Source organism: Arvicanthis niloticus, chromosome 1, assembly GCF_011762505.2.
Source record: "Arvicanthis niloticus isolate mArvNil1 chromosome 1, mArvNil1.pat.X, whole genome shotgun sequence".
In the NCBI taxonomy this organism is placed as follows: Eukaryota; Metazoa; Chordata; class Mammalia; order Rodentia; family Muridae; genus Arvicanthis; species Arvicanthis niloticus.
The window spans coordinates 62,433,424-62,454,015 of NC_047658.1; the positions used below are offsets into that span (position 1 = coordinate 62,433,424).

Below are 20,592 nucleotides of genomic sequence, written 5' to 3' on the forward strand. Positions count from 1 at the left end.
GGAGCCAGATTACTTACGGGTTTTCTCAGCAAAGGTGGAGCATGGACTTTTTTTTTTTTTGAGAGTACATTTCCACATTTTCACTCATATAAAGTATTCGAATGAGACATTTGGTAATCGTAAAGCCATTTTGTTTGAAAACTTACCTTCCCCCCCTCCCCACACACCCTGAGTCTAGATGCTTTGTAAAAGTTGGAAGTCATTTGAATAAATGTTTTGTCAGAGTGGGTAGGTATCTATGTGTCTGTGTGTGTGTGTGTCTGTGTGTGTGTGTGTGTGTGTGTGTGTGTGTGTGTATGTGTGTGCGTGAGTGTCTTGAGACAGTCACAGCAAAGCCCAGCTGCCCACAAATTCATAATACTCATCTCTTACGTACTAGATTTAGAGTTATGTACTGTAATACTTAGCAAAGGTCAAAACTCTTAAGATCATATGCACATTAGTAATAGTACATCTAGACAGTAAAATACAACTTTATTGTGAAGCCAAAGTATCATTTTAATAATTTTTATTATCTAGAATTGGATTTCCTTTGACTATTAGATTATACAATCTTATAGTTCACAGTTTATATGAATACTTGTAAAATTATTACTCATAGATGTTGACTTGCATATATATGTATATAAAAACTATCCTGAGTCCGTGGAATTTTTAAGTCCCTTTGATATACAACATTTTCATCCTCAGAACTGAAGAATTTCTATCAAGTCACATATCTCTAACATAAAGGAAAATCAAGGCTTTATTTAACCTTACTGCACTGATCAGTACCTTCTCACAATCACGCCCCCAGGAGACACTTTTTTTTTGACTCGCCGCTTCTCTTTGCTAGACTCACACAAGTCATCTTCCTATAAACAAAAAGAGAGTCAAATAAAAGCGCCATGCTAACATTCTTCTATGTGTCCAAAAGGGAAAAGGAGCCACACTAAGTATTTTCTGCTCTGATTAAATTTCTTTTTGTTAAATTTACATTTATTTTAAAAAAAGATTTGTCTGCCAGCGTGGATACCAAAATGTAAAATTATCACTCAAGTTATGTGAAAGGAGGATTTCAAATGTTGATTTGTAGAACATGAATTTTATAAAACTGCCTTTGAAAGATAAAAGTAAAATTAGAGCAATACACACTTTTAAATGCTGGAATAATCTTGCTCTGCGATGTATGTAGAGCACCCTCTATTAATAACACATATTGTCATATAAAATTATGATATTTTGTTAGCTTTCATCTGCTACAGCCATTCAAATTTGATATCTTTTGTGCAAATAAAACTGTTACAAAATGAACTAAAGTTTGGTGTTGGGAAAGTGTTAAGTTCAAAAAGGATCATCTACATAAGGATAATTGGCAAATGTAGGGCTGATGCCATAAATTAAAACTGAACCCAAATTGAGGAATCCACTTCATTAAAGCAAGATTTTCAGAACAAGAAATGACAGGAAAAGCAAAGTTGACTGTTTACTCAAATGAATTTGGATAGGGAAGGACTAGATGTCTGAATTCTGTGTTAAGAGTCTACAGTTTATGGATGAAAGGAGAAAGAAATGTACAGAAAGATTCAAGAATCCAAAACTGGCCCTGCCTAGTGGTTCACACCTTTACTCCTTCATCCTAGCACCTGGGAGGCTGGGGACAACATGATCTACATAATGAGTTCTGGGCCAGCAAGGATTACATAGACCCTGTCTTCAAAACAAACAAAAAAACCTAGGCAGTTAAAAAGATAGATCTGGGGGCCGGACAGTGGTAGCAAATGCCTTGAATCCCAACACACAAGCGGTAGGGGTGTGCAGATCACTACGAGTTCCAGACCAGCTTGTTCTACAGAGTGAGTTCCAGGACAGTCAGGGCTACACAGAAAACCCCTGTCTGCAAGGAAGAGAGGGAGAGAGGGAAGGAGGTAGGAAGAGGGAGGGAGCGAGGGGGAAGAAGGGAGGGAAAATGAAAGGGAAAGGAGGAAAGAAGGAAATTTTTAAAAGGAAAGAAGAAAAGAGATCTGGAGTGGAAATCTGGTCTTGTTAAGTTTGGTATTAGCCATTTTAAATTTAAACCCTGCTGGGAATATCAGATGGAAGTTTAGTTATCAGTCAGGACAAAGGGGACCTGAGTGAGAGCTTAACACTGAAGTATGAGTGTTAGAATCTTTGCAGAAACATAGGAAGACAGAGAGTCTGAATTTGTTCCTGTGTCATACTATCAGTGTGATCAAACAACCCACCCACCTTAGCCTGACATGTTGGCATATATCTGCAATCACAACACATGGGAGACTGAGGTAGGAGACTGTAAATGAGACCAGCCTGGGCTACCTAGTGCATTTTAGGTCTGTATACATGATAAGACCCTATTTCAAGAAAAGAATAGGTTGAAAGAATTGAAGGAAGGCACACACACACTGTATCTGTGGGTAAATAGAAAATTTGCTACATCACATGATGTACTAATCTGTTAACAATGGCTTCATCTGGAGAGTGAAATTTGGTATAAGAATGTACATTTATCTGTTTTTAACATCTTGCAAGCAACTCTTATGTTACATTCTCTAAAGTGATTAAGAGGCTAACAGCTTGCATAAAATTAAAAGTCAGGATGTTTTGTTACAGTTCAGACAAGGTAGCAGAGGTCATTCATGATGACAGGAGAAGAAAACTTCCCTAAAGGATCAATGTTCCTGAGTCCCCATAATATCTGGCTAAGCTGTCCCCAAGGCCACACACATCACAGTGTGTTTTTTGAAACAAGGTTTCTCTGTGTAGCCCTGGCTGTCCTGGTATGTGCTCTGTAGATCAGGTTGGGCCAAGACCAAGAAAACTGTCTGCCTCTGCCTCAAAAAAAAAAAAAAAAAAAAAAAAAACAACAACAACAACAAACAAAAACAACAACAACAAAAAAAAAAACAAAAAAAAAAAAAAAACTTGGGATTAAAGGCATGCCCCACTACACATAGCCTTTTCTTGCAGAAGTGTGGGAGTCAAAGACTAGTCTCCTGAGATTGAATGGCTCTAAGTTCCCTACTGAAGAGAAACTGTTTTTGTCCTCATTCTATAATTTCTGGTGTTCTGTCAGGTATTGATCTGGGTTCTTGAGAGGTTGTTTCTTTGTCTAAAACTGACACCCAGTAGAATCACTATTTAAATTCTTGCCCTTTTGATCTTGGCCTTTTTATTTTTTCATAACAAAAGTTATATATTTGAAACTCAAACTGCAGCTCCAGAAAGTAGAAAAAATGCTTATTCAGAGTGGTAAAGAGTATCAAATTCATGATCATGATGTCTACTCCAGAAAGTATAGTTAGCTCTAGTTTGCAACACAAGTTCAAATAGGCCAGAGGCTCACCCACATCAAAAAAGATTATTGAGAGAATTCAAATTCACCCTCAACTCAAAGCTAACAGTCTTAGCCACTTCTATATACTATTTATCAAGAAAAATCAATGTGTAAAGACACCAACCATAGCTACAACACTGGGGACCTGGATTTTCTCCAGTGCTTCCTTGAGTTGATCCACTTCCACTCGATATTCATCCAGTTGACACTCCAACTTTTCCCTGCGGAGTCGCTCATAGGCCAGCTGGCCCTGCAGCTCTTTGATGGTCCTATCAAAAATGTTTATTTCAGTCAGTTCTGATTTACCTAACAACTATTTTTTGTTAACAGTGGAAACCACTATACTTTAAAGCAAATAAAATCAATAATTTATTTGTTGACGGTACTGAAGATCTTATATTGATTTAGGGACTGGGGACAAGCAGTGACCATAAAATAAATAAGCAAAGTACATGGTATGCTGGAAGGTAACAAGAACTAAGAGATGGAAGAAATAAAGCAGGAATCAGTGATATAAAATGTGGAACAAGTGTCAACTTGGAACAAGCTAGAGTCAAAGAGTCAAGGGAAGAGAGAACTACAACTGAGAACTTCCTTCCATCAGACTGACCTGGGAGCTTGTCTGTCTTAATGGAAACGAGTGATATGAAAAGGCCCAGCCAGCTATGACGAACAAGCCAGTTCTTTACCTCCAGGTTCTTGCCTTGGGTTCCTGCCCCGACTTCTCTTCAAAGACAAGAGTGTAATTTGGATGCATAAGGTAAATAACCACTTTCCCTACCCTGTGTTGCTTTTGGTCAATGTTTCATCACAGCAACAAAAAGCAAACTAGGACCGAAATTGGTACCAAAGAGTAGGCTGCTGTGGTGGCCTGGCTAGGTTGTTTTGGGGAGGATTGTGGAAGCTTTTAGAACTTCAGGCTCCAAGTGCTAAAATAAAAGCTTAATGAACTGTTGTGGGAGCTTGGAAGTAAGAATTTTGAAAGATGTAGGCTGCTTTGTAAAGTGAGTAGACACTACCAGGGTCATTCCTGTGATGATTTTTGAGTTAAGAGATCTTTGGAAGCAAAGCCTGTGCTTCACTGCAACAACAGATGTTGTTAGCTGGGGCTGAAGAACCAGCTGTGATTAACCAGAGACCAGCACCACTTAAATGAATTTGCTTTTGGGGGCTAATTAATACTGGTTAACTGGGGCATAGAAATTAGGTGTGATTAACAAGAGATAGGAATTATTGAGTTCAAATTTTCTGATAGGTATTTCCTCAGGGTCAGCACAGGCTGTGGTCCAGTAGAGGGAGTCAAGGCTGGATCTGAAACAAAAAGATGAACTTGGAAATGTGTAAGAAATTTCCAGATTCCAGACATGAGGCATAAGCCTTAATTCCAGCATGCAGGAGAAAGACACAGGCCAACTCCTTGAACATAAAGCATTCCTGGACTATAGTGAATTGTATAGTGAGCCACCACTACATTGTAAGATCCTCACAGGTACTAAATACAAAGCATTGGTCTTAAGGACATTACTTCTTAGACTCCTGCTGTTCTTTCTTCTGCTTTAGATCCTCTTCTGTTATCCCACCCAAATGTTTAAAGTTGCTCTCAGCGATTTCCAGAAGTTGTCTCAATTCTACAATCTTCTTATGAGCTCTCACTGAAAGACAGTTAAACAGGAACCTAGTTTAGATGACAGCACATATGCTTGCAGGATGATGATACTCTCTCAACATTTGCTTCTTTTTCTTTTGCAACATCTTTTAAAAATATTTATCAAGTTTATTTTATGTGAATGAGTGTTTTGCCTCCGTGTGTGCCTGTGGAGGTCAGAAGAAGGCTTTTGACTCCCTGGAACTGGAGTATAGATGGTTGTGCGCTGCCATGTGGGTGCTGGGAACCAAATCCAGGTCCTGCCAAAGAGCATGTGGCATTCTTAACCACTGAGCTATCTCTCCACCTCCATTTGCTTCTTCTTTAACAGAACCATGGTCTGCTGCTTATGGAAGGAATTGACTCAAATGTGATATATATGTGGAAGGGAAAGTATCAGCAATGCAAGCAATAAAAAACATACTTGGAAGATTCTTTATCTGTTTTTGGAATATACATCAGATAATTATAATGCTGACATCATAGGCAAAATATCTTAAAAGAAGATAAGCAGTGTTTTAAGATGAGAAGTAGGTACCAGGCCATGTATTATATACTACATGTTAGAAAATTCAAGAAAACTGATGCTAGCATCTTCAGGTTATCCCTTGGTAGAATTCACAATGGAAGGATCTTCCATGTCCCTGGAAAAATAAGCCTGAGATTGTACTGGGAGCTTTTAAGTCTTTTTAAAGGAAAAATAAATATATCTAGACATGAGTTTCAATTTTTCTTAGAAAATATGGTTTAATCACAACTATGTATTCCAACCAGAATAACTAAAAACTTCTTCCAAAGATCAAAAGGAAGGCAACACACATTTCTGAGCCTCTGCCACAATTTAAGCAGTTCCCATTCTTTCATGTATGAAATTAAGTGTTGTAACAATTCTGTCAGGGTAGCAATAGCAACACTGCTGGATTTCATAAATGAGAAAACCAATGTTCTGAAAGCAACCAAGCTAAATAGCGGTGAAGCTCTGATGTCTGAACCCACTGCCTAAGACCTACTATTCACTCACTATATGGCTTACACAGTTGTGCTTAGATTAGCCTCAATTCAAACACATTCTTCTAGCTTCCTCAGATCCACTGAAACCATCCTTCTTATTCATTAGAACACACCATGGCTTCCCTGACCATACACTGTGAGAAGAAACAGTAAGGTTATGTGGCATGAACATACTCCCTTCAGGATACAATAAGTGTGGTGACAAAGATCCTACATAAACAAGTCTGAAATCCTTACATCCAGTTATAGGGTGACTTTGGACACGTAACTTAGCATCTACAAACCTAGGGCTCGGTCTTAGTCAACAAGCTATGAAGAGACACTGTAGCAGGATACTTACTCTGCTACATTGTATTCCCAGTGAAGCTCAGTGATTAGGCAGTAGAAGAGGAGGTGGAGCTGGGAGAAGAAAAAGAGGAAGGAGAAGGGAGAAAGGGAGGAGGGGAAGGAGAGGAGCAGCAGCCATGGAGAACCACAGATGAGTCTAAAGCTGTCCTCAGTGACAACTTCTATCGGTTAGATATTGAGTAACAACTCTAATTGTGTGAGCATCTTAATTGAGCATTTCTAACTATATAAATCCTTTAGATAATCATTAAGCTTTAAGAGTCTTCATTTTACTGGGTACTACAAGGATGGCAGATATTGTCTGGGGTTCGGCCGAGCTTTGTGGATGCACCATTGTAGATTGGCAGAGCCATCCCCCATACTGGCATCTCGTGGGTACCAGGGCCTGCGCATCTAACTGGAGGCCCAGTCAGAGCTGAGGAGATGCCCAGGAACAAGTCAGATAGGGCACCGTTTTCTAAATATCCTTTGTTACAAGACACCATGACCATGGCAACTCTTATAAAGGAAATTTAATTGGGGCTGGCTTACAGTTTCAGAGGTTTAGACCACTGTCATCATAGAAGCATGATAGCATGCAGGCAGATTTGATGCTGGAAAGGTAGCTAGAGTTCTACATCTGAATCAGCAGACTGCAGGGAGAGACAATAGGCCTGGCTAGAGCATTTGGAACCTCAAGACCACCCCCGGTGTCACATTTCCTCCAACAAGGGCACACCTAATAACACCACTCCCTATGAGCCTGTGAAAGCTATTTTCATTCAAATCACTATAGGCTCTTTATAAACAAAATAATGTGATACCTTAATGTTTCTTAAGAGATATCATTCCCATATACTTAAACTGTGATAGATAAAAACATTTTATAAAGTTCTATAGAAATGTAAACCTCTCAATATTACTGAGTAAAAATCCTGGCAGGAGAATTATATACCAATAGCTGAACCGCCAGCACAACTGCCACAGAAACAAAATTTGCTCTAATTACCATTAGTAATTAGTTCCATTTTCTTAAATATAGATTGGTGTTTTGCTGGCATTCACGTCTGTGTGAGAGTGTCAGATCTGAAACTAGAGTTACAGGCAGTTGTGAGCTGCCATGTGGGTAGTGGGAATTGAACCAGGTCCTCTAGAAAAGCAGCCAGTACTCTTAACTATTGAGCCATCTCTCCAGTTCATTTGTTTGTTTATTTGTTTGCTTAAAGCATAACACCTATAAAAACCACAACCTCATTGGTTTCTGGGTATCTATTTGTGTCAAGTAGCATGTATTCTGGTGGAGAAGAGCAGTCTAACTTAAACTAATTTAGGATGTTTTAGTGGTTATCTATTCATTATTGACTGAACAGATCTCTCCCAAAATTCACATTAAAGCTCTATATTCCAATGTGATGTTACTTGGAAACAGGGTTTTTAGAAGGTGACTGGAGTTAAATGGCATGGCAGCAGGGGTCCTATTCTCATGAGACTAATATCATTAGAGGAGTCTACTTTAGGTGGACTACTTTTGCATCTTTGTTCTGCCCCTAAGCCTTCCTCACTCTTTCATTTGAGGACATGGTCATCTCACAGTCAAAAGCAGGCACTTCTCCATAAAACAATCATGTTAGACTTTGATCTAGGACTTCCAGCGCCTAATTGCAAGAAATAAATTTCTGTTGTTTAACTTTCCCAGTCTCTAACTACAACAGCCTGAGCATACTAAGACACCATTAAATAGAATCAGATTATCCTCCAACTGGTAATCATATGTTGGAGATTGGTTCTAAGGCTTTGATTCAGTTGGGAATCTGTATGTCCAGACACTGAACACCTCCACCCCAATTGGTTTTTGATCCATCAATAAAGACCGATAAAACAGGGTAGGACACTTAGAGTTGGGTGGGTAGAACGCAGAGAAGAATGGAGGAGATTGCCATGACTCTGAGTAGAAGAATGAGACTCAGGAGCAGCAGGAGATAAAGCCAACCAATCATTCCAGGTAAGTGACCACTGGCCACTTCCCCAATTGGGCCTGGGGTAGCAGGGCAAGGTTTACGAGTGCTCAGTCTTTAAGGTAGCCAAGGCATTTTAAAAATAAACTAGTGTGTGAGTGTGTGTGAGTGTGTGTGTGTGTGTGTGTGTGTGTGTGTGTCTTTTATTCACGGATCCAAAGATCACTCCAGGATGGGTGTGCGTGTGTGATCCACCAGGAGCCAGAGCAGTGAAGCAAAACTCACTGCTACAATCAAGAAGATAATCGAGAGACTAGAAATGTCATGCTTTCTCACCCTCCAGTCCATTATATCCTCAATAGTCAGAATGATAGTCTTTAAACATAAACATGGCTGTTACTGTTTGAATGACAATGTCCCCCAAAGGTTCTGATATTTAAAGATACAGTCCCTAGATGACTAGGAGATGTAAGCAATGCAGCCTTGCAGGAAGAAGTCAATGAGACTAGGCTTTAAGAGCAAAAAAGCCTCCCACCATCTTGAGTTTTATTCTCTCTCCTTCAAAGCTCTCTGCTTCCTGTTCCAGCCACCATGCCTGTGGCCAGCAGCTTGCTACTATAATTATACCTCCCTGCCAGGATTAACACCTTTCTGAGACTATAGGCCTAAATAAACTATTCCTTCTCTAAGATGCTTGATTATGGTATTTAGCAACAGAAACATAATTAATACATTCTCTCAGCTGTTAGGAGCAATTGCTACTCTTCCAGAGAATTCAAGTTAGGACCCGAACACCCACATTTAGTGGCTATCTTCATGTTTTACTGCTGTGAAGAGACAATATGACCTAAGCAACTCTTATAAAGTCAAACATTTAATTGAAGCTGCTTTACTATGGTTTCAGAGGTTTAGTCCACTATCATCATAGCAGGAAGTATGATAGCATCCAGGCAGACACTGTTAACATTTTGTCTAAACTCTACCCCACAGCTGCATGGCAACAGCCAGATATACTCCTCCCCACAGTTACCTGGCAATGGCCAGATAGGCATGACCAGTGGGCTTGCTCCCTCTCTTAATCTCTTGTCTCTTGCTTTTCTCTTGCTCTTCCTCTCCCCTTCCTATTCCCTTCCCATCCCCCTCTCTCCATGTGCTCATGACCAGCCTTTACTTCTCTACTCTCTCTCTGCCTTTCTCTGCCTCTACTACCCTCTTAACTTCCCTCTCCATGCTCTAAATAAACTCTATTCTATACTATCCTGTGGCTGGTCCCTCGGGGGAAGGGATGCCTTAGCGTGGGTCTGCTGAGGCACCCCCTTCTCCCACACCTCACCACACCCCCATAGAACGTATTCTTTTTCTCTTTATCTTTTTATAAATCAGACATGGTGCTAGAAAAGGAGCTCAGAGTTTTACATCTTGATCTGATGGCCACTAGGAGAAGACTGACTTCCATGCAGCTAGGAAGGGGGGCTCAAAGCACAGTCCACAGTGACACACTTCCTCCAACAAGGCCACACCTCCTAACAGTGCTATTCCCTGGGCCAAGCATATTCAAAGCTCTACAGTGGCTCACAACTTAAAACTACAGGTCCAAGGGGATCCAAAGCCTCTGGACTCCAAGGTCATCTAACTTCATGTGCACACATGCACACATATGCACATCCACAATAAAAAACAGCAAAAAGTAAATATTTTCGAAAGAAAATTATAAATGCTACCATAGTTTTAAAAATTATAAAAATCAGTCCAAAATTATGAAGAAATGATTAATGTGTGTACCAATGTAATCCTAGCACTTCACACTAACACATAAACAATATTCAGTAAGCACATGCTAGATGATAAAAGAGAAATAACTGAGAGAGCACAGTTACCAAGATATCTTGTAGTTGAGTTACAGAGACATCTATGTTGAATCCAGAATAGTTTCTAAATTCCAAAATGCAGAACTGTATGTGGTATACTTCCGTAGTTCTTAGTCAAGGCTGTGAACAGTGTACAGATCCACACATGTTGGATAAATGGCATGCCTTCCTCATCCATGTCACCTATCTAAATCCTACCATTCAAGGGAAAGCTCAAACCGCACTTTTACAAAGGTTCCCTTGCTACTCTCTCCTGAGTGAATAATCCTTTTAAATGCATTGCCATTCACCTAACTATGCAGGCCAAGTGCCTATGAGTCATCTTTCCTTGCCTTCATCTTCAAACTCCTCCCACCCAGATCAATCAGCAAATCCCATGGCCCCTTTAACAGCATATCCAAACCTCACCATCTCCATTTCAAACCAAGCTATCACCAACTCTCTTCTCAATTAAGGCTACTTCCTCTGACCTTCCCACTTTCATTCAGGCCCTGGGAAAGGAAATGGCCTTTCAACCCTCTGGAAGTCTAGATGGAAAAACAAGTAGAACTAATCATATCCTGACTTACTTTCTTCACAACCAACTTCTAGGTACTGTAAAACATAGTGGAGAGAGAGAGAGAGAGAGAGAGAGAGAGAGAGAGAGAGAGAGAGAGAGATCTTAAAAGGAAATACAAAAAGTTAATGAAAGCTCTTCTGGAATGAAAATCTCTAGTATAAAAAGCACTGAAGCAAAACAAGAATGTGTCTGGTAGCTATGGGCCTCCATTACAGACTGTAGAGCCCAGGAAACAATACGATAACACTATACTGTACTGCTCTTGCACAATTCTTTTACAAATTTCTAAATTAAACACTTTATCCATATTGTCAAATGAATATGTTTTCTCCTAATTAACCCATATTAAATGTTATATTCTTTGTGCCTCTTGGTCTGCTACATCCCAGTAGTTAGAATAACAGTCTTTTTTCAAGAATGACAGTCTTTAAACACACATCAAATAACATCATTCTTGCCCTTAACTCCTCCAAAGGCTTAAAAGAAAACCTAAATCTAAATTCTTATTAGGGTATTTATGATCCTACTGGACCCCCACTCACCTCTCCAAGCTTCTCTGTTAACTTCTTAGTGACTCCACTCAGGCACACTGATACTCACCTTTGCACATGCTCTGTCTAGTATTCTCTCCCAAGACTTTCATACAGTTCATTCTCATCATTCAGGTCTCTTCTGAAATGTCACCTCAGAGACCTAATAGTTACCTATACCATCACTCTGACTCATTTTCTTTATACTCCTATTTTCTTTTCAATTCTTCATTACTGTCCCCTATGGCTACCAATACCAAACAGAAGGTTCTTTGAATTGGTCCATTTCTCTAATAATGACAACTGTTTGGCACAGCAGGTAAACATAAAAATTGTTGCAAACATTGTCTTTAAAAACTGCTGGACTGAGAATCTATGCATAATAACTAGTGAAAAAAGAAGCCATAAATTTGAAGAAGCGGGGAAGGGTATATGAGGAGTTTTTGAGGGAGGAAAGGGAATGGAGAAATAGCATAATTATATTATAATCTCAAAAATAAAATAATTATTAGTGCTAGAGAGATAAGCCAACAGCTAAGAGCACTTGTTGCTCTTGCAGAGGACCCAGGTTTGATTCCTAGTATGACATGGTGCCTATAACATGCTGACTGTAACTGCAGCTCCAGAGGATCTGATGCCTACTTCTGGACTTTGTGAGCACCAGTAATACACATGGTACACAGACATATATACAAGCAAAACACACACATACATACACACACACACACACACACACACACACACAACAAAAATAATGAACCTTTACAAAAATATAATTTACCAACAGGCCTTGGAAATGTTTTTGTGTATGCTAGGGTAGGAGGAGTTTAAATCTTCCTATGTAGTCCATGCTTGCTCTAAACTCACTCTACAGCCCAGACTGGCCTCAGACTTTGACCCTCTCACTCAGCCTCCCAAGCGAGAGGATCACTCCTGACTCGGCTCTTTCCATGTTTATCATCCACTTAAATACATTCGTCTTATTTAACTTCTTTAGTTTCCACGTTACACTCTTTCATTCCAAAGACCATATCTTACACTTATTTATACTTTCAATAACTCTTAGGACAAAAATACTGGAACTGGTTCTGATTCTGAAAATACCAAATTACTTTTCTTTGCAGACAGTGCTATTTGAATAATTTCCATACTTGCAGTAAGAAAGTAGGCCTGATTGTTAATTTGTATTTATGTACATGGTGGGGAGGTGTCCCCTGGAGCCTAAGTTATACTAGATGAAATCAACTCTAATGGAGCAGCAAGACCTCTTCACCACCCACTGAGCCAGCTCACCAGCCCTAGTGTTGTAGCCTTTCTTTGTTTGTTTACAGTGTGTATATGATACATATTGTCTGTGTGCACACATTCATATGTACACATGTTCTTTTATGTGCACTCAGGCAAGCATGTGCTACAACACATTTGGGGTTCAAAGGACAACCTCCGGTGTTGGTTCTTGCTTTCCACCATGATAGAGACAGGTTCTCTTTGTTGTTTGTGGATGCATACTCCAAGTTACTCCAGGTTACCTGGCCCTCAAGCTGTGACTCATTACCCTGTCTTTGCCTTCCATCACAAGTCAGGAGCACTGGGATTATAGAAGCATGCCACCTTGCCAGTGTTACACGAGTCCTGGGAATTACATGCAGTGATTTTACCTACTGAGCCGTCTCTCCAGCCCCATGACCATTGTATTTTTGAATGTCTGATTCATGATAGAGGCAGCATACTTACTTCTGGCATTTGCTTTGTCGGATTCACTCAAACATAAGTCATCCTTGGCATCAGTGCTTCCTTCAACACCGTGCCTTAAAAAAAAATTTATATGATCTTTATCACTTTCAGTGTCATCTATGTCATATTTCTGTAGCCCCTCCAAGAGTTTCACTGCAGCCAAATGAGCGAATCTGGAAAAAAGAATTAATAATTAACCAGATCCAAAACATCCATACATTTAAACCACAGGTCACACTTAACTTAGACAATTTCACTGTACATACACTTTAATCAAGCAAGAAAGCAAGCCTGTACCTGAAGGTCACTGAGATCCGACCTGCACTCAGCCATGTGGGAACCAATAGTATTCATTGGTTATTGAATACTATAAAGTATTCCTATTGAGAAGTGATCCCACAAATGTTGCTACTAAAAAGTCCACTGGGAGAGGAGATCCCACATAAAAAGAATATTTAGCACGCCTCCAAACAGAATTATTCTATGGACTACAAAGCCCAGAAGGTCCTACTTGATTCCCTATTTTATTTCCTTCTGCTAGCCCAAGGCAGGTGACAAAATTAACTCTGGTTCCAGTTTTAGAGTTAATTATAGTTTTTACCATAATCACTTTCTCACTTACTCTTTGTCCTTCAAACCAAAGCACTTAGTACATTTGAAATTTAAAGTAATAATGACATTTTCTTCTTTTTACTATTCTCTTTGCTCCCTTTCACATTTCATAATAAATTCTTTTTTTTTTTTTTTTTTTTTTTTGGTTTTTCAAGACAGGGTTTCTCTGTGTAGCCCTGGCTGTCCTGAAACTCACTCTGTAGACCAGGCTAGCCTCGAACTCAGAAATCCGCCTGCCTCTGCCTCCCAAGTGCTGGGATTAAAGGCATGTGCCACCACCACCCGGCTCTAATAATAAATTCTTAATCTTAGAAATGTTTCTGTTGTAAGTAAGTGAAGCAAGCATTATTTTCCCATAATGTTCTTAACTGACATATGAAATACTTTCTTCTAGGGCACGAAGAATTGCCCTAGTATAGAATATTAAATTCTATTTTCCACACTGTTATGATTTGAATGTGTAATGTTCCATATACTCATGTTTTGAATACCCAATCAGGTCTCCTGTTTGTGATGCTATAGGAAGGCCTTTAGCAGATGAAGCCTGGTGGACAAATAGGCTGCTAGGGAGAAGGCTTTGAAGAGTATACCCACCACTGGAGAGCCAGAGATGACTGCTTCCAGGTTTGCTTATGTGAACCATCACCACCACCACCACCACCACATACTCTCACCACCAAGCCTTGGCTGCCAGGCCCTTCTAACTATGCTGAGCTGAAATACTCTGAAACCTATGAGCCCAAATTGGCTTTTCTCCTTTCAAGTTGTTGATTAGGTAATTTGCTTACAGCAATGCAAAAAAAACTAATACATTCATATTTTTAAAACTACACATTCATACATACATTCTTATTTTTTTAATCAGGTACAGCAAGTAAATTATTAAAGAGCTATCAACAGAGCTGGGTTTGTAGATCATTTGTACAGTACTTGTCTAGTATGTACAAGCACCCAGGTTTGATTCCCAGCACCACAAGAAGAAACACAAAATTTAGTAATAAATGTATATAGAGTTGTCAGGCTGACAAGATAAGACAGTAAGGAGCTATGGTAGACTAGAGACAGCCAGAACATTCTTGTATCTTCACAAGGTTGAAAAAAGAACTTTGGGTGTACAGCTACAGACATGTACAGCAGACAGTGACCAGGTCAAATCCAGACATATTGTACCTTAAATTATGGAAGAAGCAAAGACCTGCAGTACTACACTACTAGTCCCAGTGGAGTGACCTCTAGGCAGCACAGTGTGGAACAAGAAGGAAAATTCCACTCAGAGCTTTAAGCAAAAGGAGAGACGGGAACCTGGAAAAAAGATCCATGGGTGCACAATCTGGCACTGTGCAAAATTAGTTTACGACCGCAGATCTGGATCTATACGTAGACAGGCACAGGAAAGGGCCCCACCACTTGCTAATTTGCTCAGTGTGCTAGGCTGAGAAAGCATATAAAGGGAGGTGCCATGGAACCTCAGGCTGGAAGAACTAGGGGCCCTGCACCTTCATACCTTCAAGTGCTAGTGGCCTCTCTTCTTCACTAGCTCCACAAGTGCTTGTTACAAGAGTCAATGTGGGCCTAAGAAACAGGCTGTGATTTAAACACAGATTTACTGATACAGATCTCCAAGGCTGGGAAATGCATGCAGAGGGAAACAGGGAAACTTCTGTTTGGCAATGGTAGCCTGACCTCTGAGAAGTGGAGTGAAAGCAGCCATGGGTGTCTATAAGCAGGTGCTGGAACAGAGACCAGCGTTGCTAGAGCACAGAGGATTCCTCAGTGCCCTTGGTGCAGACTGTGTGGGTTTAACCACCACCTCCACTCTGAACCCCCAGAGACAAATGGTGGAAATATGCCATAGCTTAGTATTCCCATGCCCAAGCACTCGCGGGAAGTGGACTGTGCCGGTACATGGGGCACCGCTCCTGTACTTGCTGCAGTGCTGGGTTAACATACAGAGATGACAGGCATGAGCTGAGCCAATGGCTGTCACTATCCTAGCTCTTGCCTGGCTCAGTAAGGCTCAGAAGGGCCCAGCATCTACACTGTTCTTTCAGGTACAACCTGTTTGGAACAAAAAAAAAAAAAAATAAAAAAAAAAAAAAAAAGAAAGAAAGAAAACAACTCGCTGCCCACTTCCCCAACTCCAGTACATGTCAAAAAAAGCAGCTTGGCTGGGAAAAAAACATCAAATCTCCCATCTGCTTATGGAAAAGAACTAATGTTTTTGTCTTTCTTTTTGTTTTGAGACAGGGTCTTACTGTGCAGCCCTGGCTGCCCTCAAACTACAGAGATCTTCCCCATCCTGCCCTCAGAATGGTCTCCATGTACTATTATGCCCACCCTTCTTGTTTTTAATTGCTTATTTTTCTTCTTTCTTTTTCCTATTATTTCTCATACCTTAGTTCTACAATCCCTTTCCTCTCTTGCCAATCTTCCTGCTACTTTCCCCTATTCCCACTCCTCATGAATTAGTTTTTAATATCCTAACTTACCCTATAAGTTCCCCTAGTTATCTTTTTTTTATTCTACTTAGAGATAATAGTCCTTATTTCCATTTTTTATTTTACTATATGTAAGTATTAGGTTAGATATGTGGTGGCATATGCCTATAATCTCAGCCCTTGGGAAGCTGAAGTGGCAGGAGGATTACAGTTTTGAGGCCAGTTTGGGCTGTCTGGTAATTTAAAAGCAGCCTGGACTATGGAGAAAGACCATGTCTCAAACAAGCAAATAAAGTTGAGCTTTGACAAAGGCAGTGAAGAAAGTATTTTCAACAAATAGTGCAATAATTGATATCCATATGCAAAAGAATGAACTTAGATGCATACCTAGTACAACATATTTTTTAGAAATGAACTCATAATGAACCACAGACCTCGCAGCCTACAACTATACAACTTCTAGAAGAAATCATAGAATACAAAGTCACAAAGATTTTCAAGATCTAACACCAAACGCATGTTTTAAAAAAGGAAAACTTCACTAAAACTGACTCACCTTCAAAGATATTTTAAGAGTATGAAAATGTCCCACAACTGAGAGAAAAATATCCTTTGCAAAGGATATTTTCTGAGAAAGAACTAGTATCTAGAATTTATAAAGAACCCTTTAGAACCAACAACAAGAAAATAACCTAATGAGGTATAGTGGCACAAACCTCTAATCCCAGCACCAGGGGGGCTGGGACAGGACTGCAAGTTGAACGGCAGCCTGAGCTACTTATAAGTTAAGTAGCTGTTGGACCCAACCAAACATCAGGTCAAGCCTCACCTGCCACTGTAGCCCATACTCATAGTAAAAATTCAAGCAGCTCTGAATGACAAAAATACAAAATGTTCTGCTGCAAATCCTCCAGCAAGTGTCAAAATAAATGCTGCTGTTTCAAAAAAGAAAAAAACAAACAAACAAAACAAAAACAAAAAAATGGTTTCCTTGACAGCAGTCTAAGTCCCATCCCTCTGCAATCTCTTTTTCATCGTTTACTGGCATCCGTGCTGTTTCCAAAGCTACACCACTGACAGTCAGAAAGAGCTGGCAGTTTTCCTCACTTATACACACAATGTGGTGTGGGTGAGGCAATGGTTTGATTGCAAAGCTTTGTTTGTACATCTGTTTTCCTTTGAAGTAAAGCTTCAAGGGCTGCAGGCACTGTGCTTCCCACCTTTACAGTCTGACCTGTACCACAGTGCCTGGCCTATAAGAAGTAGACTACACACTGAAGAAACCACCAAAGGAGCACAACGATGGGCCTGACCTGCATGAGCTCGCAGAGTTCTATAATAGAGGCTACATTTAGCTCCCATGTGAATTCCTAACTATGATTCAAACCGTTAGAGATGCTCCTCTACTATCACTGTTGTTACTCCTTTTTACCAGGTTCTCAGCAAGGCATCAAGGATATCTGGGTGGAACGAGCATTGTGCACACTAGTTAGATCACTGCAGTGTGCTGAAGACTCCTGGACCTGAACTTATGGGGTAGATGCTCACTGTCATGGACTTTGCTCTCATTTTGAAATGTCCCTTCCCCAAAGGAAAAAGAACTAATACTATCATCTAACACCATCATCCAGCTGAGAATGATTGCTTTAAAGAGGAGACCTAATAAGAAATCAACATCAATCGACTTAAAAACTGTGATTCCATCAGCATCTTACTGAGTCCCCCAAAGCTGTATTAAATAATGAAAAAATTTCTATGTATAAGAAACTAAATGCACAACTCTAAAAGCAGAAGCAAAAAGACAGCAGAAGCAAGTAGAAGACAGGATTTCATACCTCTTAGCCACATCGCTGGGTCTCTCTCCTGCTTTGTTAGTAATATTGCTGTCAGCTCCCATGTCAACTAACCACTGCAAACAATCTATGTGGCCCTGTCCAGCAGCTTTAAAAAAGAAAAAACATGGAAACATGTAATTCATACAGAGAAAGAGTTATATTTGAAAACAGTTTTCTGACATTTTGACCTTGTAGTAACTAACAAAAGCATGCTGTGCAAATATTTTCTATTTTTCACTTGTACATCTACTAGACATTTAACCAAATATCTACTGTGCTCAGGTCCTATCCAAATAATTTTGGATATAGATATAAAAATTGGAATTTAAAGCTCAAACAAGCAAGTCAGAGAAACTAGAAAGCAGTCTTCCACACCCTTTCTAAAGTGCTATGTCATACTGCAAAACTCCTATGCAGTCTTGTGTCTCCAATGTGAGCACTCCAATCACAAGGACCTCAGAGACATCAATAATCTTGCTCTGTGCATATGAAAGTCACATACAAAAGAAATCTTTTCTCAAACATTTTACATATACTTATTTACTCTGTGTCTGTACCTGCACAGTGTAAATCTGGAGGTCAAAGGACAACTTCCAGGCACTTCTACCATGTAGATACCAAGGATCAAACTCATTTCATCAGGTCTGGGTTTCACTAATCATTAAATATAGTGAGAGATATGCATTGATAACTGTCATAAATACATTGTTACTAAGTCTCTATAAACACATCATCACTTTGATTTTTAGTTCTCTTCCTCAATTCCTACTCCTTTTCCTCATCTCTCTCCTATCCAGAACCAGCTGCCAAAAATATACTACAGAATTTCCCAAAGTAAATAACCATTAGACAAAAAAAAACCAGTAATATACTCTGTCTTTCCTGTTCTTAAATGTGATCAAAAAATTGTATTTGTGATCATGAATGATGGTGTTTGGTTTAAAATAATTATTTTAGCCTGACATTTCCATTCTATCTCAGGCAATATACAGAAAGAATGGAGGATAAATGATTTCTCTAAAATGAAATATAAGATAAGGATTCTAAAAAAAAAAAAAAGAAAGAAAGAAAGAAAAAGAAAGAAAGAAAGAAAGAAAGAAAGAAAGAAAGAAAGAAAGAAAGAAAGAAAGAAAAAGATTCTGGCCTGTAGAGATGGCTCAGTCACTAAGAACACTTGTTTTTCAAATCCCTGTACCCACATGGCAGCTCACAACTGTCTATAGCTCCACTGTCAGGGATCTGATGCCCTTTTCTAGCTTGTGTAGGTAACCAGGCATGCACATGGTGCATACGCACATATCCAGACAAACACTCATATACATAAAATTAAAACTATTCCTTAAAGAAAGGAGCAGAACATGGTGGGACACCTTTAATTCCAGCACCCAAGACAGAGGCAGAGACAGGCAGATCTCTGTGAATTTGAGGCCAGCCTACTTCACAAATGTAGACAGGAATCTATAGCAAGACCCTGTTTTCAAAATAAAATTTAAAATAGAGGAAAGAGGAAAATAAAGTAATTATTTTAAAAAATACTATTATAAGAACGTTCCGTACAACAAGGCATACACGTTTGCCATCGTAAAAGGCACTTGAACTAGAAATGAGATGTTGTGGATTCCATATAATGTCCACTGCTGACCATGAGGGTAGGTTTCTGATGGCTACTTTGATGAATAACACCTAAGAAATCACAACTGAAGCTGAAGCAGGAAGAGCTCACCTTTATGCATGGGCGTTGATCCATTATCATCACGTTCATTCAGATTGATTACCCCATCTCCTATCAGTTTCTTAAGCATTTCTAAATCACCCTTAAAGGCAGCCACATGACCTGGAAAGGCTATATCTGAATAAAAAGTCAGCATTTTAGTAAACACAGGGCTTTGCTCTTTTCCCTCCCTCAAGCTGTCATACAATCCAGGTTTCAATATTATCTTATGTATGAAGCTACTCAGGTGCATTCACCTGATACATTGACAAATAAAAAGAATTATATCACCAAACGTGCTACAGTATCTAAAACAACAAAATTAAAAATTATAACTTACTAACATTTAACATTTTTACTATTTGAAAACAAAAAGAGAATGAATGGGAGAAAATGTATGCAATATACATCTGACAGAATTTATTAATGTTTGTAATATACATCGGGACAGAGTTTATGTCAAGACTACATATTTTAAAAAATTCTCAATAACTAGAAAAGCCATATCTCTAAGATGTCAGAAAGTAAAAATATCTTTCATTAAAGAAGGAGCATGGCCGGGCGGTGGTGGCGCACGCCTTTAATCCTAGCACTTGGGAGGCAGAGGTCTACAGAGTGAGTTCCAAGACAGCCAGGGCTACACAGAGAAACCCTGTCTCGAACAACAACAACAACAACAAAGGAGCATGAGCATCCAGGAAAAGATGCTCCAGAAAACAGCACACACCATTAAAATGACTACAATAGAATAGAGTGACGTGACGACTATCTTTGATGACAAGTTTATGAGTACTTTGGAAAGCAGTTTGAAAAGCTGCTACTTGCTGAATGTGGTGACACATGCTTTTAATCCCAGCAATTGGGAGACAGAGCCAGGTGGATCTCTGAGTTCAAGGCCAGCCTGGTCTACAAAACAAGTCCCAAGACAGCCAGGGCTACACAGAGAAACCCTGTTTCAAAATACCAAAAATAAATAAGCAAATAAATAAAAATAAATGAAAGAAAGAGAGGAAGGAAAAGCAGCTACTTAAAC

The 20,592-nt window shown here is 39.5% G+C and overlaps 1 protein-coding gene across 5 annotated transcripts in view; it reads right to left on the bottom strand.

The window, feature by feature from the left end:
• Positions 1–457: 457 nt before the first annotated feature.
• The window catches only part of Ankrd42 (ankyrin repeat domain 42), a 46,362-nt gene continuing 26,227 nt past the window's right edge, over positions 458–20,592 (bottom strand). For 3 of the 5 annotated variants that reach the window (XM_034502201.1, XM_076937929.1, XM_076937937.1), the window contains 6 exons: positions 19,572–19,697; positions 17,849–17,954; positions 12,964–13,136; positions 4,860–4,986; positions 3,459–3,603; positions 458–854 (listed from right to left, as the gene is read on the bottom strand). In XM_034502201.1, the coding sequence (XP_034358092.1) occupies positions 768–854; positions 3,459–3,603; positions 4,860–4,986; positions 12,964–13,136; positions 17,849–17,954; positions 19,572–19,697 (764 nt within the window). In that variant the 3' untranslated portion in view covers positions 458–767. Of the gene's footprint in view, positions 1,690–3,458; positions 3,604–4,859; positions 4,987–12,963; positions 13,137–17,848; positions 17,955–18,405; positions 18,503–19,571; positions 19,698–20,592 lie in introns of those variants that run through there. The other 2 variants (XM_076937941.1, XR_013111684.1) reach the window with 2 other exon arrangements.